General features: G+C 33.4%; 1 protein-coding gene across 4 annotated transcripts in view; it reads left to right on the top strand.

The window, feature by feature from the left end:
- Positions 1-24,283, top strand: part of VPS13B (vacuolar protein sorting 13 homolog B) — a 973,300-nt gene that overhangs the window by 678,016 nt on the left and 271,001 nt on the right. For all 4 annotated transcript variants that reach the window (XM_074268391.1, XM_074268380.1, XM_074268399.1 and 1 more), the window contains exon 33: positions 23,028-23,718. In XM_074268391.1, the coding sequence (XP_074124492.1) occupies positions 23,028-23,718 (691 nt within the window). The remainder of the gene's footprint in view (positions 1-23,027; positions 23,719-24,283) is intronic.

The raw sequence follows: 24,283 nt of genomic DNA, 5'->3' as shown, positions 1-24,283 counted from the left end.
TTTTCTTTTTTCTTTTTTTTTTTTTTTTTTGTATTCATTTTTCCAAATTACCCCCACTCCCTCTATTCCCTCCCCCCGATGACAGGCAATCCCATACATTTTACATGTGTTACAATATAGTCTAGGTACAATACATGTGTGTGAATATCATTTTCTTGTTGCACAATAAACATTAGAATCAGAAGGTACATGCAACCTGGGCAGACAGATATTAGTGCTAACAATTTACATTCACTTCCCAGTGTTTCTTCTCTGGGTGCAGCTACCTCTGTCCATCATTGATCAACTGGAAGTGAGTTGGATCTTCTTTATGTTGAAGATTTCCACTTCCATCAGAATACATCCTCATACAGTATTGTATCAACAAGACAAACATTAAAGAACATTACAAAAATTTGAAAATGAATGCTATTCTCGCTAAGTTTTTTTTTTTTATTTGTTTGTTTGGGAAAATTTTTTTTTCATAAAATGATGTTTATGTTGACATGTAATTGTGTTAATTATTACATTATTATTTTTAATTAATATATATTTTTTATCTTAGCTTTAATTTCTATTATGGCAAGATGATTCTTCCCTTGTATTCTGTCCCAGTCAGCCCACATCTGTATCCATTTCAGTCCTGGATACCATTATAAGAAAGATTGTATTAAGCTACAGCCTCTAGACAAGAGAATCCAAGAAGATGAAGAGCCTTACAAAGTTCATGCCACATGAAGAACAGTTAAAGCAATTTGGGATATTTAGTCTAGAGAAGTCTAAGGAAATATGTGATCATTATCTGTCTAGCATTTAAGCCTTTTCACAAACTAGCACCCACCTACATTAATACATTTTTTGCTTTAACAAGCCTGAACTTCTCATTCAGCCAGTCAGCCATTAAACATTTTCTTTTGCACTCTACCTTTAAGGAACTCACAGTTTAATGGGGGAGGCAATGTGCAAATAAGTATGTACAAATAATATAAGATAAACAGGATATAATTGAAGGAATATATTAGAATTAAGAGGAATTGAGAAGGGCTCCCTGTAGAAGGTTGGAATTTAGCTGAGCATTTCCATGAAAAGATCTATTGTGGGGGTGTAAGGGTGGAAATCGGGGTATTGTAACTGTAAGAAGACTAGAAAGATTTGGGAAAGGGAAGCTAGATTACAGGGGAATTTGAACATCAAACTAAGGATTTATATTTGATCCTTGGATAAATAGAGAGCCACCAGAATTTATTGGTGGACCAAGGAGATGTGATAGTATCTGTGCTTTAGGAAAATTACTTTGTCAACTGAATGGAGGATGAAGTGAGATGGGATTGAGACTTGTGGCAGGCAGGTCAACCTTTTGATAGTCCAAGTTGAAAAGATGAGAACCTATATCAGGGTAATAGCTGTATCAGAAGAAAGAAAAGAGCCTATTCAAGAAATTTTTCAAAGTGAAGTAGGAAGGAGCCAGAGACAAGAAAAAATAAGAGGACAGATGACTGAGGGTCCATTCTGTTGGAGGAGACAGGTTAGAATAAGACTGCTTGTGCAGGTAGAAGGATGAGTCCAAAGAGCAAGGCCAGTTTTCCATATGAAACAGAGTAAAGGAGATAATGGCTCTTTGCTGTTCTTTATGCACAACACTCAGTATCCCTTACTTGTGCCATTCTCAGGCCTAAAATGCATGTTCTCACCTCCGCTTCTTAAAATTGATAGTTCCCTTCAAAATTCAGCTCAAGCACCACCTTCTACATAAGGCCTTTTCTTCAGGTGCTTTCTTCTAAGATTACCTACTATTTCTTTAGAGAGGCAGTAGGGATAGTGGAAAGAGAGCTGCCCAGAGAACCAAGTTCAGTGTCTTCTTCTGACAGACTAGCTACATGATCTTGAGCAGTTGGTTATATGCATTCTCAGAGCTCTAGACAACTCTAAATCTGTCAGTTACAGAAAAGAAAGAGTCCTTTCCTGCTAGTTCCTTGCAGCAAAGACATTGCAGGTCCAGTTCCTATTAGAAAGAGTATCCATTTTTATGTCTACTTAAATATGGACTTGTTTCTCTTGCTAGAAATAACTATGTTTCTTAAAGAAAGGAAAGTTTTTTCTTCATATCTCCAGAGATTAACACACTTTTTGCCTTATTGGAGGTGTTGGATATGTACTTATTGATTAACCGACTTGTTGGCCTCTGACAGTCCCTTTCAACCAACACTGCTGTGATCCTACTATTTAACAACAGATTTGCTTTCTAAGCCAACTTGTTCCCCTCTACCCCATCTTTCTTCTTAATTCATTTTCTTCCTTCTTTGTTTTTTCCTTATGCTTCTGAGAAGCAATAGTTGTCACCAGTTCTCCTCTAAGGAAAAACTACCTTCTTATGTGCCCTTGTTATTCCTTTGGGGCCATCCTGCAATGGAAGATGTAGAGACAAGGGAATAGATGAAAAGAAAAAATGTCAAATGAGCTGTTTTCTTTTTATGATTTCGTCATTTGAGAAAATAGGTCTCATCTGGAGTCTAGGGAAATTGCTTACACTAAATTATTTGTAGTAAGGCACATATATCTTGATAATGATAATAAGCATTACATAGTGCTTTGCCATTTACAAGCATTTTCACATACTTTTAAAAATTTGATCTTCACAGCAGTTCTGTAAAGCCAATAGGGTTGATATTATCATCTTCTTTTTAAAAATGAAGAGATTACATTCTCACAGCTCAAGTGATGTTTGCCAAGTCTCAGGACTCAAACTCAGATCTTTTGACTCCAAATACAGTGCAACTAGGTGACACAGTGGTTAGAGCACTAGTGTGAAATCAGGAAAGCCTGAATTTAAATTCAATCTCAAAAACTTACTAGCTGTGTGGTTATTGGTTAATCCTTTAACTTCTATCTGCCTCATAATAATCACATCTACTTCCCAGGTTTGTTTTAATCCCAGAGGATTAAAAGAGCTATATGTAATGGGTTTAGTACAGTGCCTGGCACATTGTGGATGCTTAATAATTGCCTGTTTCCTTCCTTTCTTCCTGTGTTTTCTGCAAGAAGTAACAAAACACTTTTAATGGGCACACATGTCAAAGTTTGGCCATGTTTTTGTCCAGCAGAACAATTTGCTGAAACAAAATAATTGGGTCTTTTTGCCTTTTTCCAAGTGCTAAACAGACATAACTATAGTCCACCAAATATAGGAGTAATATAGACAATGATATAACTCTAAGAAGAAAAGAAAAAAAAAAAAGCAGGGAGTGTCTTACTTGCTCTAAGTTTGGCTTGTTTCCCATTTCCTTAACACTTTGCTAGTTTAGAGTTAGTCACCTAAATGACCAACTTTCATCAATTTGCAGTTTAAGAAAATTTAACAAAAATTTTATATGCAAATATGTTGTTTTATGGAAAGATTGTTATATAGTGAAATCTTTCTTTGATTAGCAGAATTCCTAAGTCAAGGGTTCTTAACCTTTTTGTGCGTTGTCAATCTAGTGAAATTTATGGACCACTTAGAATAATATTTTTAAATGCATAAAATAGAATACTTAGGATTACAAAGGAAACCACTTATAATGAAATACATTTGTCAAAATGGTTTTTTTAAATAAGCCCACCAAAAAATTAAGTCCATAGATCCTGATTAAAAAATCATACCCTAAATAAATGAGTAACTTTTAATATCCTAATTGATGTTCCTGCCAATCCATCTTCCAAATTGGTATTTCTAAATCACATACTTAGAAGTCCCCAATCCTTGCTAGAAATCTTCCCTGGCTGTCTAGCTTCTGGTATAAAATATAAATATGTAAGCCTGGTAATAAAAATTCTTTACATGCCTACTACCTATCACCTACCTTTTTAGTCTAATTCAGTATTACTCTCCCTACTGTACTCTCCATACTAATCATAGTGGCTTGTTGCCTCCCATAAATGCCATTCCTTCATCTCCTTCTGCCTTTCCATAAATGGTTCCCCACATTTGGAATGCTTTCCTTGAAATGCTTGTTAATTGATTGATTCACCTTTGCCTCCTAAAATGGCTGACATATCCCAGCTCAGGCCCCACTTCCTACATTCTCTTTCTTAATTCCCCTAGTTATTAGCACTCTTTGCCTCTAAAGATTATTTTATATCACCATATTTGCTAACAATAAATTTTGGGTCATCCAAGTATAATGTTAAGGTTTTTGACAGTGGAAATTGTCTTTTTTTTTTTTTTTTTTAAACTTTTCCCCCCTAATATTTACATAGTTGGCATTTAGTAAATGTGTGTTTAATTGAATTCAACTCAACTTCCCTAGACAGTCTCTTGGGATATTCTTACTAAACATAGTAGACATTTAATAAATGCTTGTTGATTGATTAAAGTCTCCAACCCCCAAGCCTTGCAAAGTATGTTCAGTCAATAATCAAGTCAGTGACTCCTCTTAGGTAGGTCAAACTCCAAAATCATTAGTATTAGAAATATATAATATATATATAAAAAGAGTCGACATAACAAAAATATAGCCAGTCCTTTGCTAGTAATCCATTGTAATAGTGTTTGGTTGATTCTTTTATGAATATGCGGCTTTTCACATATAAAGGTGAATCTATTTATTGTCAGTAAGACTTAATACTATTGATGTTTTCCATGAGTAGTGTGACCAGTGGCATTTTTTGGAAAACTGTTGGCAGGAAATAGGAACATTGGCTGTGTCTATGAAACAGTTTTTCTCGGTAAGACAATTAACTTAACTGGCCCAAAAGGAGATTGAACCCAAAACCTTGGATTCATTAGCACTATTCTGTAACCAACTGAGCTCACTTGCCCAGACAATACATCATATAGACTCTTGGGGGAGAGATTGCAAAAGGTCATGATTAGGTCGTGTCTGTCATTTGGTGGCCCATGTAGGTTTATGCTTAACAGTATGTTTTTCTAATGTTTTGGCCAACTTAATTCTGAATGTCTCCTGGATTAAAGCCTGATTTTCTTTTTAATGTAGTAAGCATTTTTTCCCCCATAAAATAGTTTGTTTCTTGGAGAGGAAACACTATTAGGTCTTTGTACTGGGGGTCATTTCTTAGCCTTGGATTATTTTGTTTGTAAGATTTTTTTTTTTACTTCCCTTGAGTTTGTAGTTTGATGACACTGAGAGGATTGCCAAAAGTGTAACTCATAGAAAATGCCTGTGAAACTATGATTAAAATAGTTGCCTCACTTTTCTGGTAGGTGTAACCAGTCCTGAAAATTCATTACTGCCCTTCTTACAGTTATTCTTAAGAATGAAGTAAATTGACATTATGTGTACTGCATTAACTATCAAAACAAAATATCTGCCAATATTTTGAGTCACTGTCCTACTGTCTTTCCATTGTTGAAAAATATTTGTTTCATCACTCATTTCATTGCCAAAAACAAAAATTATTCTCTTCAGTACTATTTTAAGATGGATTTTCTAGACAAGCCTCTCTGTTCCAATGACAATTTTAATAGCAAACTTTTAAATTGTGATTTTACTTTGAATTTTTGTTAATAGTTGCATAAAGAGCAATTAAATTTTAGCTTCTAACAAAATAATCTTCAAAATTAAGGGCAAAGGCTACTATGTAATTGAAGGCTAAAAAAGCATAAGTATAATGAAAGTAAGTTATGTTAATAACTTTGAATATTCAAAGCAGACCACAATTAATATTTTGCCTCCATCAACTAATGGAAGATTTAAAGGTGTCAGTTTGTTAATTTTTAGTACATTTGAGAATATAAATTTACAGTATGACTCATGTTTCTGTAGGAGAATTAAAGGATCTGATATCCAGATATGATTCATCAGAAAAGAAAGTGATACGTTTTAAAATTAATATATTCTCTTGTTTTATGCATCCAGAGAGAGAGAAAACCATGGGGACTAAACATGGATCACAAACAGTATCTTCACCTTTTCTGTTGTTGTTGTTTGCTTGTTTTTTCTTTCCCATTTTTTCCCCTTTTGATATTATTTTTCTTATGCAGCATGATAAATGTAGAAATGTGTTTAGAAAAATTACACATGTTTAATCTATACTGAATTACTTGTCTAGGGAGGGGGGAGGAGGCTGGGAAAGAGAAAAATTTGGAACATAGGGTTTAGCAAGAGTGAATGTTGAAAATTATCTTTGCTTGTATTTTGAAAAATAAAAAGTTATTATTTTTAAAAAAGAAAAAATAAAATATGATTTAAAAAAGAAAAATATATTTTTTTCTCTATATTCCTTTAATATAAACATAGCAGCCCAGAACAATTTCAAATTTTTTTGTTTGAGATTTTAGAATCTTTTACAAATGTTATTTTAATTATATATGTACATATTTATATACATATATATGCTAAATGATAATAAAGCAAATTGCTTATACGTGTATAGCCAAAGAGTCCATCTTAAAAAATGGGAAAGTACATATTATATGATAGTATCAAGATTAGCAAATGGAAATTGTAGGAGGAAATTTTTTATTTCATTCCCCCCCCCAAAAAAAAATCTAATTTTTACTAGAACAAACTTTAGTGCACTTTTTAGCTCTGATATTTGTTTGTTTGTTTTTTAATTTTTTTTTATTTTAATAGTTTTTATTTACCAGATATATGCATGGGTAATTTTACAATATTGACAATTGCCAAACCTTTTGTTCTAATTTTTCCCCTCCTTCCCCCCTCCAGATGGCAGGCTGACCAATACATGGTTTTTGTTTTTTGTTTTTTTTTTATTAATTTTTATAATTATAATTTTTTTGACAGTACATATGCATGAGTAATTTTTTTTATAACATTATCCCTTGTGTTCATTTTTCCAAATTTTCCCCTCCCTCCCTCTATTCCCTCCCCTAGATGGCAATCCCATACATTTTACATGTGTTACAGTATAACCTAAATACAATATATGTGTGTAAATCCAATTTTCTTGTTGCACATTAAGTATTGGATTCCGAAGGTATAAGTAACTTGGGTAGATAGACAGTAGTGCTAACAGTTTACATTCAATTCCCAGTGTTCCTTCTCTGGGTGTAGTTGTTTCTGTCCATCATTGATCAGCTGGAAGTGAGTTGGATCTTCTTTATGTTGAAGATAACCACTTCCATCAGAACATATCTTCATACAGTATTGTTGTTGAAGTGTACAGTGATCTTCTTGTTCTGCTCATTTCACTCAGCATCAGTTGATGTACGTCTCTCCAAGCCTCTCTGTATTCCTCCTGTTGGTCATTTCTTACAGAGCAATAATATTCCATAGCCTTCATATACCATAATTTACCCAACCATTCTCCAATTGATGGACATCCATTCATCTTCCAGTTTCTAGCTACTACAAAAAGAGCTGCCACAAACATTTTGGCACATACAGGTCCCTTTCCCCTCTTTAGTATTTCTTTGGGGTATAAGCCCAGTAGTAGCACTGCTGGATCAAAGGGTATGCACAGTTTGATAACTTTTTGGGCATAATTCCAGATTGCTCTCCAGAATGGCCAGATTCGTTCACAACTCCACCCACAATGCTTCAGTGTCCCAGCTATCCCACATCCCCTCCAACATTCATCATTATTTGTTCCTGTCATCTTAGCCAATCTGACAGGTGTGTAGTGGTATCTCAGAATTGTCTTAATTTGCATTTCTCTGATCAGTAGTGATTTGGAACACTCTTTCATATGAGTGGATACAGTTTCAATTTGATCATCTGAGAATTGTCTGTTCATATCCTTTGACCATTTATCAATTGGAGAATGGTTTGATTTCTTATTAATTAGGGTCAGTTCTCTATATAGTTTGGAAATGAGACCTTTATCAGAACCTTTAATTGTAAAAATATTTTCCCAACTTGTTACTTCCCTTCTAATGTTGTTTGCATTAGTATTGTTTGTACAAAAACTTTTTAGTTTGATGTAATCAAAATCTCCTATTTTGGGATCAATAATGATCTCTAGCTCTCTTCTGGTCATAAATTCCTTCCTCCTCCACAGGTCTGAGAGGTAAACTCTCCTCTGTTCCTCTAATCTATTTATTATCTCCCTCTTTATGCCTAAATCATGGACCCATTTTGATCTTATCTTGGTATATAGTATTAAATGTGGATCCATATCTAATTTCTGCCATACTAATTTCCAGTTTTTCCAACAGTTTTTTTCAAATAATGAATTTTTATCCCAAATGTTGGTATCTTTGGGTTTATCAAACACTAGATTGTTATAGTTGTACCCTTTTTTGTCCTTTGTACCTAATCTGTTCCACTGATTGACTGGTCTATTTCTTAGCCAATACCAAATGGTTTTGGTGACTGCTGCTTTATAATATAGCTTTAGATCAGGTACAGTTAGGTCACCTTCATCTGACTTTTTTTTTTTTTTTCATTAATTCCCTTAAAATTCTCGACCTTTTATTCTTCCATATGAATTTTGTTGTTATTTTTTTCTAGGTCACTAAAATAGTTTCTTGGGAGTCTTGATTGGTATAGCACTAAATAAATAGATTAGTTTGGGGAGTATTGTCATCTTTATTATATTCGCTCAGCCTATCCACAAGCACTGGATGTCTTTCCAATTATTTAAATCTGACTTTATTTTTGTGACAAGTGTTTTGTAATTTTGCTCATATAATTCTTGATTTTACTTTGGTAAATGGATTCCCAAATATTTTATGCTCTCGACATTTGTTTGGAATGGAATTTCTCTTTGTATCTCTTGCTGTTGCATTTTGTTGGTGATGTATAAAAATGCTGAGGATTTATGTGGATTTATTTTGTACCCAGCAACTTTGCTAAAGTTGTGAATTATTTCTTTTTATTAGAATCTCTGGTGACCAATACATGTTAAATATGTTAGAGTATAAATTAAATACAATATATGTATACATGTCCAAACAGTTGTTTTGAACACATAGATATTTGTGCCACCTTGGACAAGTGACAACCCTCTTCTATAGAAGTGATGCTTCAACTAGGTAACATCTAGAGCCCTATAGCTCTAAATCTATGATGTTATTAACAATGATGATCCCTTTCAACTTTCTTTTAGGAAAGGAAAGAAAGATGTAAGAGAGATATTATAAAGAAGATAATCCTTCATATTTTAAATCATTGGGACTTGATGCCTGCCATTGAGAGAAGAACAGGGATAATTCCAAAATTTTAAACTTTCATCATTGGGAAGAAGATTCCCAAAGAGAACTGTGATCTTATTGATTCCCGAGTTGCCTCTAACAATGCAGATTCACAACACACCCATTCCTACTAGCCTTATATAGTTTCCATTTATACACTCCCAAAAGTCCAGAGTCTTTTTTCTCTTTCTCCCAATATCTTGAAGCTACCAGTAGGTCATCTGGCCATCCATCTATCTTTCATTCTTACCACATCACCAGCCCATCTTATTCTTTGATGACATTCCTTATCCCTGTTCTTTGTTGTTCCTTAATGGTTATACATTGCAGACTTCTCCCACTCACCATGTCCCTTTCTGGTGTTTTCTGCTTTCTGTTCATCTTCTGTTCTTTAGAGATAGTGGTATTTCAGGTTTCATTGCCCATATGGCAAGATCAGTAAATGGTTGTATTTTTGAAGTGTGCCTTTGCTGAAATGATAAACTCGGGACCAGTTACAATAGCTGGCTCACACTTATATAGCATTCAAGTTTGTAAAATGATTTACAGATATTATCTCATTCTATCCTGGAAGCCAGGGGTAGCATGATAGATAGGTCTTCCTGACTGAGTCTAGTGTTCTAAGTTCAAATATGGTCTTAGACACTGGGCAAGTCTCTCAACATCGGTTTGCCTCAGATTCCTCAAATGTAAAATAGACATCATCATCATTATAGCACCTATGTTTGCAGAGTTGTGAGGATGTAGTCACAGGGTCTGGCACATATTAGGCACTATATCAATATTTATTCTCTTCCCTTTCTCTTTCCCTTATACTTACAGCAACCCTGAGAGGGTAGGTGCTGTTATTATCTTCATTTTACACTTGAGGAAAGTGAGGCAGAGTGAAGTTGAGTGACTTGCTCAAGCTTACATGGCTAAAATGTTTTTAAAAAACAGTTTGACCTCAGGCCTTCCACGCACTATAGCCTCCCAATCTAACTGCTCTCTTTCCTTTCAACTCCTGATCTATCTCAACATCCATCTGTGTAAATAATCAAATAAACACTTGTTGATGATCTAAAAACTATATGACTTTTATTACTCTCTGCTCCTTTTTCTACACCATTAAGCTGTTGTTAACTGCAGAAGTAAAAGTGGTCTTCATAGGATTTAGATCTGCTTTTTCTAGTCTCATGATTTTTCCGTGGACAAAAAACTTAATAAATAATGAATCTAGTGGTAATGTGTCTTTTCATGAGTACCTAGGATAAATCAAGAAAAATTTTTGTTTATCAATTCTTTAGGATGGGGGGGTGGGAAATAAAAAAGAGGGGGAAAACATATTTAACATGTATTGGTCAACCTGCTGTCTTGGGGGGGAGGGGAAAAAAATCAGAACAAAAGGTTTGGCAATTGTCAATGTTGTAAAATTATCCATGCATATATCTGGTAAATAAAAACTATTAAATTAAAAAAAAGAGGAGAAAAGGTTATATGATAATGTTATATATTTAAAAAGAATAATAAGCTGTACATTATTGATTTCCAGTTTCATGTAAAAATCTTTTTTTTTTTCTATTCTGCTATATTATAGGAATGCTTGTTTTATTTCTTAAGTTCAGAATAAAATATAATTTAATTAAAAAAGAAAGTAAACATGTTTGGTATGAATTAGGATATCCAAGTAAGTGAAAATGTCCTGCAACGAGATGTTTTATGAGAACTTTAAAATCTTCTGGTAGATCTCAGATCAGTCATCTTTGAGCTTCCTAGCTGCTCATATACTTCATCTCTAAACTATTTTATATTCATTTTATATACATTTTGTATTTGTAGTTATTGTTTTTCCCTTTTAAATGTAAACTGAGAGTTGGAACTTCTTTAACTTTGTCCTTTGTATTTCTAGAACTGAGTACAAAATATGTGCTTTATGAAAGCTTTTTGATTATTATCCTATGGTCTTTTTTACTCTTCCCATGTCTTCCTAGTAGCAGTAGAGAGAATTTAGGATTTTGAGTCGGAGAACCTTGATTTTAATTATATTTCTGCCATTTATGACTTAATTGACCTTGAGCAAGCTATTTCCCTTCTCTGGGCTTCATTTCTTCCATCTGTAAAATAAGACTGTTTAGCTGAGTGACTTCTGAAGTCTCCTTCAGATGAAATTGCCGGTCTTCTGAATGAAATAAGTACAAGGACATGTCTGAAAACACCAAAGTGAGCCTTGTACTCAAGGAATTTACTTAACATTCTACTAACATAAAAAGTGAAGTGAAGAGGAAAGAAAAGAGCTCAGACAAGTTTTTCTAGAAATATTTAAGGAAGAAGAGAAGAGGAACAACTGGACGGAATAAGAAAGACTGAATAGAAGAGGAAAGAACCTCACTGGAGGATAGAGAACTTCTGAAAGACAGAGAGAAGACGGGAATAACTGACCTGTGGGAATTGACAAGCCACAGGAAATGTTATGTTAAGTTCAGGAAATGGAGACTAGCTCAGTTTGGCTAAAAGTTAGAACATGGAGGGGATATAATTTGAAATAAGACCAAAGTGGCAAGTTAGGCAGATTATGAAAGTCTGTTTCATGCCAAGCTGAGGAGTTTATATTTTTTTCCTACAGACAATGGGAGCTACTACATATTTTTGAGCAATGCAGTAGCATTTTCCAACTTGAATATCCTTTTAGTAGGTATGTGAAAGGGATGTATTGGAGAGGAGAAAGATTAGAGCCAGAGAAGGCATGTTGTTGTTGAGTTCAATTGTTTCTGGTTCTTCATGACTCCATGGACCACAATAACCCTGGCCCTTCTATGTTCCACTATCTCTCAAAGTTTGTTCAAGTCATATTGGATATTTCTGTGACACTATCCAACTCATCTTCTGCCATTCATTCCCTTTACCTTTTACTTGTGCTTCCCCATTAACCTCTGCAGGATCATCTTTTTCAGTTCTTCAGATGAACTTATATTCTGTTTAAATGCTATGTAGCTAAAGTGGCAGAATATAAGTCTTGAAAACTTAGGATTTTGCTTTCATGGAAAGATTAAGGGTCAATAAAGAAGCTTTGCAATTTCAATCTTCCTCTCTTCCTCCCTGTTGGACTCAACTTGACTATCTGTGCTGTCTGTCCCAAATATGAATATTGTTGAACAAGCTCTTTAGGGTGTCCCTATAAATACATGTTTAAATTTGAGCAAATAGCATTTTTCTCCATTAGATCATTCTTGTATAAATAGAGTAATTGCTTTAGAATGAGACTTCACAGTGTTCTAGATGTTGATGCAATCAATTGTGTCATCCCCAAACAAGAGCATCTGGAAGACATTATTATCTATAAGCAATTTCTCTCTTTAACCTGAGCTCTTCCTTAGATTTCCTCTGTCTTTTAGCCATAGAAAAGTAGTGCCCCTAGTCTTGGCTCTATCCTGAATCCCATAGCCATCATCAAAGGGGGACCATTTATTGCTTCAGGAGACATCTCTTCCACTGCTCCCAACTGCCAGCCAACTACCAAATATAGTTCTGGTTAGCCAATTTGTCAAGCTGATCAAACCACTACCTCCCTAGATCACAAGGGAGATGGCTCAGGATCCTGTATCTAAGAGCTTTAAGAATAGAATGGCCTTTCCATGCTACCAGGTAACAATCCTGCTTCTAGCCTAGTCCCCATAGCTATCACCCAAGGGAGCAGCTCTATAGAGATCATGATGATCATAATTATAAATAGCTAATATTTTTATAGTTCTTACTATATTCCAGGGTCTGTGCTAAACATTTTATAATTATTACCCCTTTTCGTTCTCACAACCACTCTGGGAGGTAGGTTCTACTTTCTCCATTTGACAGACAAGAAAACTGAGCTACAGAGATTAAATGACTTGCTCAGAACCATAAAGTTAGTAGTGTCTGAGGCTGCATTTCAACTCAGTTCTTCCTCACTCCAGATCCAATATGCTCTCTACTGAACCACCTAACTTGCTACTAATTATCTCTACAGATGTGGAGCATCCTTAAGCTGCCTTATCTGACAGAATCCAGAAAATTTTCATCTTCGAAAGCCTTAGCACTGTTGCAAAAAGGGAGTTTTCTTTTCCACAGAAATTACAATTTAAAAGATGCCATTTCATTTGCCACTGCAACCTATAGGCCACTGTTCTTTTTCTTGTATGTAACTTGCAGCTTAAACCTTCTCATTAGGTTGCTTCCTGTCTTGTTTTTCTGTTTGTATTTTCTGTGCTTGGTATAGTATTTTGCACATATTGAGCAATTAAAAATAAATGCTTTTTCACACACACACACACAGAGACATATATATTTAACCTACATCTACTGATTTTCTTCTTCTTTTCTTTCTTTTTTATTAATTCAGATCTTAGTTCTTATACTAGTGGTATACACCAAAAATGCTTACTCATAGAGCTCCCATATCCTAGAGCTTACTTAGCATAGTACCTGGCACAAGTAGATACTTAATAACTATTAAATTGATATTAAAGATAATTTTTTCCTTGTATATTAAAATATCTTTGTCTTCATTGGTGTTACTTGGTGTTTAGCAAGTCTAGCATCTAACCCATTTTTCCCCCCCAAAAAAAGTGTTCATGACTAAGAGATCTTAAGCTTTTATGTAATGTACAAGTTTGGAGTCTTTCTCTCTTTACTAAATCTTTTCTCATATTTTTTCTCCCCATGCTCAACTTTTTTCACCTTTGTGTTAATCAAATGTTGGAGTTTACATAGACTTGATCAAAAGGTCCTCCTACAATTTCTCTGCTATTTCAGCAGTAGCAGCTATTTTCATGGTACAGATACTCATCATTAGGACTGCAATATATGATGACCATATGGTCCAGTAAATGTTTTTTGTTGCCTGTGGGTGAATGATAAAATCCTCTCTGGTTTCACCTTTCTTTACCTCTCCTAGGAGTTCCACCGAGCAATCCTCCCATTTAGCAACAGCTTCTCTTTCTTCTGGTTTTGTTTACAGCAAGAATGCCAATATTGAAAAGATTTGACTCTTCCAGCAATGCGTTCACTTGTTGATTATTGAACATAGATTTCACATTTAGTGAACCACTAGTCCAACTGAAATGTGTTAACAGTCTAAAAATTGTATAATTGTTTGTATCTTTTGCCCTTTCCTACCACTCTTTTCTTTTTCTTTGTTTCATGATTTTCCATGGTCAAAAAATTCATACCAGGTGGCCATAGTTAGGTAGGTTAGGCCTCAGAAACAGATCAAAGCTTTTCTAGTATGCTGAGTCTGCCAGTTTACGCTTCACTAGAAAAGCATTTTGGAAGCCAAAATCACCTGTGTGCCATAGCAAAGCATTGAGGGTAGCTAGCATTTTATGGAAGAGTTTTCATGTTATTAAATGTGTTAACAAAAACAAAAAAAGAAAAAGGGAAAAATTATGAGATAAATTTCATAGTTTCCTATTCATTTCTCTTTCCTGTAGTTTGTCAGTTGAGATATTCATGTTTATTAGTGTTTACTAAATACATAATAAAAATAATTAAAAATTTTAAAAGCAAAACATAAGGTTAAAGATACTTTGTATTATTATCTTTATAATGTCACAGTCATGTTTAGCTTTTATTTATTTGTACCCAGATATGAATTTCTTGAGAAAAGACATCTTAAGGGATGAGACTTAAGAATTAAGTCTCACATATCACTTACATATCACTGGTCATTAGAGGGTGGCCAAATTGAATCTCCTTTTTCCTTTGTTCCACATGCATTGGAAATGACCTGAGGAAATATGCATATGGGATTAGTTGTACAGAGAGTGAGAAAGAAGGCTGTTTGATGAAGTAGTGGGATTCACTGGTCAGAAATAGAAAAATTTTCTGGGGTACATAATTAACTTTTGAAGTGCCTTCAAATCTACCCTCAGGAGTTCTGGTTTGTTTGTTTGTTTGTTTGTTTTAACCTAGTTCAGAAAATGACAATCTTCAAGAATTGAAGACCTAATGATTTGTGTAAGAATGTATGTATAGCCTAGTGACTATTTATAGAGAGAAAAAAACAATTGTTTGATAAAGTATATACAAAAGATGCTTCTCAGATTTATCTTGACCTTTGGTCACTGCATTTCTCTGCCTATTCCTGAAAGCTTTGAAAGAACTAGTGGAACTTGGTAGATAAATGGCATCCAGACATCCTTAAGCTCTGTAGTGCCAAAAGAAGTTTACCTAAGATAACATCCAATTTTTACGATCTGTTATTTAGGAAAAGATATCTACTTCAGCTCAATGAATTTTGCAGTTCACAGAACTATTGTTCTATTTAATCAAAAGAATAATGTGTCATAATGAAAATCAGTTATATAATATTGTTAAATTACTAACTTTTGACATATCAAAGCAAATAGATGAATCAGTTCTTGTATATCTTCTCTAAGCCATTTTCAGGATAAATTCTCACACACAAAAAAATATTTATCCTGTTTTTTGGGAAAATACTTGATTTTTAAAAGTTTCCAAGAATTCTACATTGAATTTCAACTTTATGATTCACCCTATGATTCTTCAAAGTTATGTATATATGTGTGTGTGTGTGTGTGTGTATGTATATATGCATATATATATATGCATATATACATACACACACAGACACACACACACACACATATATATATATATATATATATATATATATATATATATATATATATATATATATATATATATATATATACATACATACACACATATTTATGGATTTCAGTAGGGGATATGTGATAAGAATGTGTTTACTTTTTACCCACAGGAGTTACTTCTACAATTCAACTAGAATTTTTTTATTAAAGATACATATACATATTTGTAAGTTTCTGCTTGCGAGTGGAAAGCTTTCAGATGATATGGACCTGGTCAAAGGGCCACTGGAATATCATTTAATGATCATATTCTAGTTCAGTTTTCTTACAACAGCTCAATTCAAACTTTTGGTGATTTTTATAGCCAGTACAGGCATGTGCTTCAGGTTCAGAACTGATCCAATCTCAGAGGAAGTTTATGAGAGAGGCTGATATGATACAGTTGTTTCTAGTAAAATCAGAGGAGCTCTGAAGGAGCCAATCCAAGTCACTTTGAGTAGAATTCTATGAGAAACAGACACAGAATTTAGACACAATTGTGTACCCTAGTATAATGAGGACTTGCAGCTGATTTAATCCCATTGAAAATTTTTAAGCAGCCACAGGCAACAAAATGCTTTCTGCATTGACAGCAGTGGAATAAACCTAGAATTTTAGTGAAGATTTTACCTTACACATACAGTAGCTGCTTTGTTTTTAAAAGTTAATATCATGACAATTTTAAAGTTGGTCATTGTTGGTTTCAACTACAAAGGCATTTCTTTTAATGGAAATTCAAGCATATCAAAGAATATTTTCATTAACCTAATCAAGTCAAAACTGAACTGAAAAACTTTTTAAACTCTCATACAAAACTGAATAATTTTTTTCTCAAATAAAACTGAATAATTTATTTCTCTTTCAGTTTTAAACATAGATTGCTTCTGATATAAAATTCTGTATATCATGCTTCATTCCAAAGTTATTTTTCCCCATGGATAATATCTAAATCCCTAAAATAGTATAGCATTTAATAAATAACTAAAAGAAAAAAAAAAGAAAATGCTTGAAATATAGAATTTTGTATTCTCAATTTTAAATAAGTAGAGTGCTTTATATTCTAGCTCTTTTTAGACTGTGTACATTATATGTACATGTATGCATGAATTCAGATTGTTTCACTCTGTGAAAGTGAGTTAGGTACCAACTTAATAGTAATCCTAGCTTTTTTCCTAGTTTATTTACTACCTAAATTAGTACAACAGACCAAACACAGACTCCAATAAAATACAGAATAGAACTCTGAGATGGCCCTATTTTTTCTGTTGTACTATTAGCATTAATCCAATATGTGAATATTTGAACTGATAGTTAGTAGGCCTTAGTAAGTAACCTCTTAATGGGACTTCAAAGAAACAGAAAATTTAACTCATGAAAGAGGAAATTTGAAACTATAGTAGTACTCTTTACCATCCTATCTGTTATGAAGTGATGGGTATCATTAGTTCTGCTCTTTTGCATAATTACTGCATTATTATGAAAATTCTCTTTTACATTCAACTGGGAATAATTATGGTTATGTGAGATTACATATAATATTCAATTGGGAGAAATACAGTATTAAAAAGTCTTTGCTTTCTAGTATTGTGTGTATGTATGTGTACATATTCAGTACATAAATGTGCAGGGGTGAGTAAAACTTCTTTCTTCGGTCAAGAAAGTTGGACCTATGACACAAAAAGAGGCAGTTTAGTTTAAAATATATTTATTCTCCCTTCATGATTTTTATTTTTTAGATACTTACATGCTATTAGTACTAACCTCTCCTAGAATATGACATGGAAGTAAGGGAATAAAGAGAGGGCTACATCATTTTAACATTAACACCAAAATATATATTTGGTTTCTTTGCTTAACAATATTGACTTATTAAATTGTAGGAAAATGTTTCTATTTTTCAGAATGACTTTGTATTTTTGTAGAGTTAACAATGTAGATTCTTTGTTAACAGCAAACAACAAAAGGAAGTATTCAAGCTTTTTGAAGGATAATTAGAATTACTTTTTCAGGTGTTTTGACTTTAGTTTTTGATAATTGGAGCACATAATTTTTTTCAAAATTGGAAAGCATCTTCTTTTTCATCCTAATAAAATAAAAATCCTTGGCTTTATTCTCTTTATAACAGTTGATTTTGTAAATTACATGATGCCTATGGCCATGAAAAATATCATGTTTTAAGCAAGAGCAATAAAATTAGGTCAAATGTCATGGTGATGGACCAGATGTGATTGGCACTTTGAGTCTGTGGTTTCACACTTGTGACTTTTTCCATAATTTATGTGATGTTGAAAATGATCTCATAATTGGCTGAAGATAGTTTGATCAACATTAGAGTAACTGTTACAGTGGAAATATTGCTTCAGCGTTAACTATTATATAACCATAATTATAATTAGAAGGTGGAAAAGTATGCAAATGGGGTTGTTTAATGTATATGATTAGGTTTTTAGCAAATAAATGGAAAAGAATATGAACAAAGAATTGCAATTAAAATATTTAAATATTTTGTTACCTGGCACAATAAAATAATTATATTAATGCGATTAATTTTCTGCCTATTCTAGTATGTTACTTTTTCTTTCAAAACTTGATCCTTTTATTTGACATTTCTCTTAAGGAGAATTGGTTAAGATCAGGTTATCAAACTTCTTTCTTTACCCTACCATAGAATTACTTAACTAAAGATACAGTGGAAAAACTCTTGCTTTTATTTGAGATTTTCTCCCATATTACTGTTTATTGAACACAAGTGCCATCCAAGTCTGACCTTTTAGACATATATTATACCAACTACCCATGTCTTCCTCATTACTCACTTCCACTCCTCCAAAGTCTAGAGGTTAAACTGCTATGCTCACCTCTGTACATGAAAAGAAAGAATTAGCCATAGTTCCCTAGCTACTAGTAGAGCTTTCAGCACCTTTTCCATGGTGGCTAGTATTTGTGGGCTACATAACTATGGGATGGGAAAATGCACCAAAATGATCTAAGAAGTAAACTATCAGCTTGACATGTTTGCCTAGCTATTGAAAACCTTCTCCTATTGAAGCCTATTGACAAGGAAACTGTAGAATTCCTGCAGTTTAAGGACCATCTGGTTATGCTCAAAGCCTTAAAGCCGTTATCTCCGCATAAAATTTCAGTCTTATACTTTTTTCTTCGCCAAACTATCCATTTTTAAGCCACAAATATTTTTCCAAGCCTTTCAGATTTTATCTAAAAGTATATTTTAACAGTATCTAAATAGTTCTTAAACAATAACAATTTATCTTGATAGATGACATGCTGTGTTTTTTCATTTTATTTTAATTAGCTATTGTGGAACCAAATTCTCCTTTGTTTTAGCCCTTTGAATACTGTTTAATTACAGTTATCATGCCAGATATCTTAAAGGTTATTTTACCAATACAGTTTCATTTTAACATAAGCCATATGGAATCAATAGCCCAGTTTCCTAAAGTGAATGCTTGGAAAATCTTACATTCATATGTTAAGAGTACACATCCTTTCCTCATTAGTTGGAAAGTACAGGGATTTTGGCACAGGTTCTGTGTGGAAGCATTGTGCAGCTTTTATATGGATTTTGTTTTTAGCCTTTGATGACACTGTTTAGAATAGGAAGTATCTAATAAGTCAAGCATTTTGTCTAATGTGCTGCCAGTGTGTTTAATATATGCCTGGAGGTCTGAAACATTATCTTCTCTACTACAGTAATATGCATTTAATTCTCTGAAAGCAGAAGGTCGAACTTTTAAAAGGGACTCAAAGTACATTTTCAACTAGAATAATTTAAAACATATGGGAGAGGGGACCAGAGTAATGTACAGTTGGTTTTTATGGTTTAATCATGATCATGTTAATGCACACCAGTAGCTAATTAAAGAAAACTTTTATTGTTCATTTTAAATGGGTTATGTAAAGAGTAAAACTGATATAACAAATACTGCCCTATGATAAATGTTTCTGTTATAGTCACTAACAGCAAGCAAATATTGGTGTTTTTGACAACTTAAATTATTAGTCCCTTTAGCTTATAGTAAAGCAAAGGGTCTTTTTAAAACTATTACATTGTGAAGTTTTCTTTCTCCACAAAGGAATGGTAAATTGATGCCCAAGTTTATGGCCAGGCACATTTAATTAACTGTAAAACTTTACTCAATAGCTGGCCAAGTGCTCTTCAGTGTAACAGATATATCTGCAGTGCTCTAGTAAATCAGCAGATTTTTTCAATATCTAAGACTATGTCTTTAAAGTTATAGCTTATTTATTTCAATTATGAAAATATTTTTCCAGTGAGGGAAAATGATTAATCTTGGTTTTGAGCAAACATTTTTAGAAATCAGACTGCTAAGTCTAGAGTATACCATGATTTTTTAAAAATGAAAATCACAGCTTTTCATTTCTGGATGACTGGGTCAAATTCCATATTGTTTGGAATGTGACTGTGATGCATTGCCATCTGACTTCTGTATGGTAATCTATGCATTGTGAGTAGTATCTACACCTTTTTTGCTGCTTATTTATTTCACATTAACAATCTACGTAATAGCAGCTAGAGATTAGTATGGTCATAACTTCTAATAATTTTTATAGTGACCTAACATAGCTGATATTTGATGAAATATTTAGGAAATTTAAAATAGATACTATATTTTCTTCTTCTCTTTATAAATAATTGATCCTTTCATGTTAACCATTTTAGGTAGCATTAAATTCATTTTATGTAAGAAAGAGATTATATTAGGTATTTTGAGCATTTTTTATACCATACCCTTTTTGACAGTCTAGTGAAGTCTGATCCCTTTTTCAGAGTAATGTGAGTAGTTGTTTTTTAAAAGCAGAAAAGAAAAACAGGGAAACTAAATTTATTAAATTTGTTAATTTATTTAAATTAATTTATTAAAATTTGGTTTTGGTTTTCAAAATATTTTTAAGTTTCTGAAGCCCAGTAAAAGATAGCTGTAGATTACAATTTTTAATTTTTTTTAACTGATTCTGTGATTTTACTGCAGTAGTGAACTCTCACTAAGGGACTTTCTCTGCTAGGGCAGATCAGCACCTATTCTATCATTTTTGTAGTCTTAAAAATGAGAGGCACCAATGAATTAAGTGATTTGAACCCAGGTCTTCCTGAGGAAGGGGCTGGCTCTCCATCCATTGGACCATGCTGCCTTAACCAGAAGGAGAAAAGCTACTACTGATAGCTAGTTGGATCTTTTTAAAATCATTAACATGTCCTTGCTTTTCAATGAATAAAAATTTTCACTCCAAGTATGCCCCAGAAGTTTACAAAATTTGAATGATTGGGATCTGCTATAACATTAAACAAAAGTATTTTTTAGTTTGAAGCATATTTCTGTATTTCAGGGATACATAAATACTTCTACTGATATGGCTCATACACCTTCTATCTACCCTAGGAGATAGTCCTTGTAAATGGCCAGCAATTTATTATCTAATGACTCTCATTCTGGAGTTGAACATCAAGGAGTTTGGTAAGGCTGAATCTCTGGATTACAAACATCACCTGTTGTTACTTCAAACTTTTTAGTCCTTTTAATTCTGTTGTGTGCCTAGTGTAGCTACTGAGAACTCAGGCTCACCTGTCTATCACAGTGAGACCAAGATATATATAGGCTATTCGTGAAACATGCTTCAAATGAGCCCATTTGATCCTCTATCATTTGTGCCCTAGCTATTGTTCTTCACATGACACATGTGAAAATTAAGGGTTGGTACTATATGAGGAGATAAATTTCAAGTATTTGTAATGTCAGTTTTAAAAGCTCAAAAATCATTCTGTTAGTGTGATTGTAATTTTCCTAGTTTTACTAAAAATGGTTTGCTGGTAAAATGATTACAGTTCTATAAGTATCTCGAGAGTCCCACTTATCGCAACCTCTTCCCTGATCCATGATAGCAACACAACTACTGGCTTTCATTTGATGATGGAGAATTTAGTCCTTTGTGTGCTTCTTTTACTAAATATGGTTATTTTGATTTTTTTCTTTTTATGTCAAAAATAATAATTATACCAAAGTCTTCCCATTTGAAGGCAACACTGTCTTTCCTTAAAAGTACTCCTTTTTTAATCAGTTAGGCATAGAAGTTTCAGCTTATTTTACTGTTTCATTTTTCATTCCTAGCCCCAAAACACTTTTACATTTAAGCCCTTTAAAAGCAAGTTGATTATAATCTGAGAAACTTAATGTGAGTCAATCTATTTACAAACATTATTAGGCCGTTATGTACCAAATATTCTTGCAATGCACTTGAGAGAGAGATACAAAAATGAGCTCTCCTGCCTTCAAGAACTTATATTCTCGTGGGGGAAGGGGGAAATAATATGTTCACAGAAAAGTGATTACAGGAGATACATAAAATAAATAAACCACAATTTGGGGTGAGGAAAAAAAGTGGTGAGAATTTAATGAGAGAAGAAGGAAATGCAAGACCTTGAACAGTTATTATAATTGGGATTTGAAGGAACTAGAAGAAGGTATCTAAAAACACACATTTTAGTGGGTTGTACTGGTATAATGTTTCCTGGATTACAGCTGTTCTCTTTATACAGGTCATTCCCAAGCCATTCCTGCTTCCTTTTCTCTCATAATTATATATAAGGGCTTGTTTAAAGTAGGAGTGCATAGAGTGTTAATTGATGGAGGAGAAATGGAATCAAAAATTGGGGAAAGCTGATAACACCAAATGTGCTAAGGAAAAATTCAGCATTAAATAGCGAAGTTTTCCTTTGATAACTGTTTTAAGTACCTGCGCTACTGTAAAAACATATTTCCAGTTATACATAATATTTATAAGTGATAAGTTACATATTTTCCAATATGTTTATAATTTGGGGAAAATTGATTTTTATACATATACTTCAAAAAATCTTACAGGATAATATTATGTTATCAAATACTGTTTTAAATATAATATTGACCACAGCTTAACATAGGCTATTTCTGTCAAATACTGTACTCATTTCAAGTGGTACAGTTTCTTATGAATACTGGTGGTTTTTTATTTTTTATTCAGAGGATGAGAGACTTACACTCCAAATTGTACATTAGAGACTACACATGCATATTTCCTCATTTCCTTCCATGTATATTTTTGGCCCTCTTAGGCAAGGCATTTTTCCTTTGGAATGGTCGTCTACTGTTTTTTTTTTTTTTTTTTTTCATGAGGGTTAACTGCATTAGAATTTGAATTTGGCAGTTTTTATAATTCTCTTTTCTCCATCATACTTAGTGTAATTGTTTGCCAATCAAATGGAAATATTCTAAGTATAACATATAGAATGATTTTAATATTTTCCTTTACAGATATTCAAACAAGAACAGAAAAGCATGGATACACCCGATGGGGGTATAACAGAAACTTCTTCCCGTTGTAGTGGAGCCCAAGACAGTGGCATTGGTAGTGACAGTGTCAGAATTAGAATTGTTCAAATAGAGCAACGTAGTGGTACCAGTCAGCATCGAATTGCACGTCCTTCTCACCAGTCATCAATTGTGAAAAATCTAAATTTTATTCCTTTTGACATATTTATTACTGCAAGTCGAATCTCTTTGATGACCTACGCCTGTACAAGTTTACCTAAAGCAAAAGCACAAGATCAGAATGATAGTGAGAAAATCGGCAAGAGCTCTTTAAACCTACCAGCAGCAGAATCAGAAAGTGTTGCTCAGCCCAGCCAGACTTGTATTTCTAAAGTGACAGCCGACGACCTCATAAGCAGTAGTGCTTCTTTCCCTTCTGGAAGAAAAACAGGACTTCTTTCCTTAGAAAATCTTCATTCCTCTACAAGATCTTCTGCCAGACAAGCCCTCGGTATCACTATTGTTCGACAGCCTGGACGAAGAGGAGCTGGGGACTTACAGCTAGATCCATTTCTGTACCTCATAGTGTCCCAGCCTTCTTTGCTGCTTAGCTGTCACCACCGAAAACAGAGGGTGGAAATGTCTATTTTTGACGCTGTGCTTAAGGGAGTAGCTTCTAGCTACAAATGTACAGGTAAGAGCTGTCACATTTGCCAATATGTTAACCACTGCCACAATGAAATTAGTCTTCATTTCCCAGATTTTAGGATTGAACAAACAAAAACAGCCAGCAGGCCAAAAAATACATCTCTCCTCCCTTATAGATACTGATAAGGTCATGTCCCATAGCTAAATCAAGTTTTAACAGTATAGAATGGTTGCAGCATATTAAATTTTAGCCTCTAGTCCCTAATTTTTGTTGTATAAATATTTTCAGAAAGACAAAGGGCAGTACTGTTCCAATTTTTTAATAGAATAAGAAAATCTTAATAAATCCATAGTGTTATGAGTTGTGAAAAACTCATAATGCTATTGTACATCTAAAATCAAATATTTTTCTATATAAATATAGTTTGTAAAATTTAAGAAAAACCTTGAAATGTGACAGAGGTGCTGTGCAATTCTTATTTTCTATTTACTCATTATTATAAAAGAATTGATGCAAGTTCTATTTTAGTAAGAGCAGATTATCTAAAAATCCCTAAAAGTAGTTCAGATTTTAAAATAATGAGAAAAATTATTTTAAATTCTTTAAAATG

Source organism: Sminthopsis crassicaudata, chromosome 1 (genome assembly GCF_048593235.1).
Source record: "Sminthopsis crassicaudata isolate SCR6 chromosome 1, ASM4859323v1, whole genome shotgun sequence".
NCBI lineage: Eukaryota > Metazoa > Chordata > Mammalia > Dasyuromorphia > Dasyuridae > Sminthopsis > Sminthopsis crassicaudata.
This window is presented reverse-complemented; position numbering and strand designations above follow the sequence as displayed.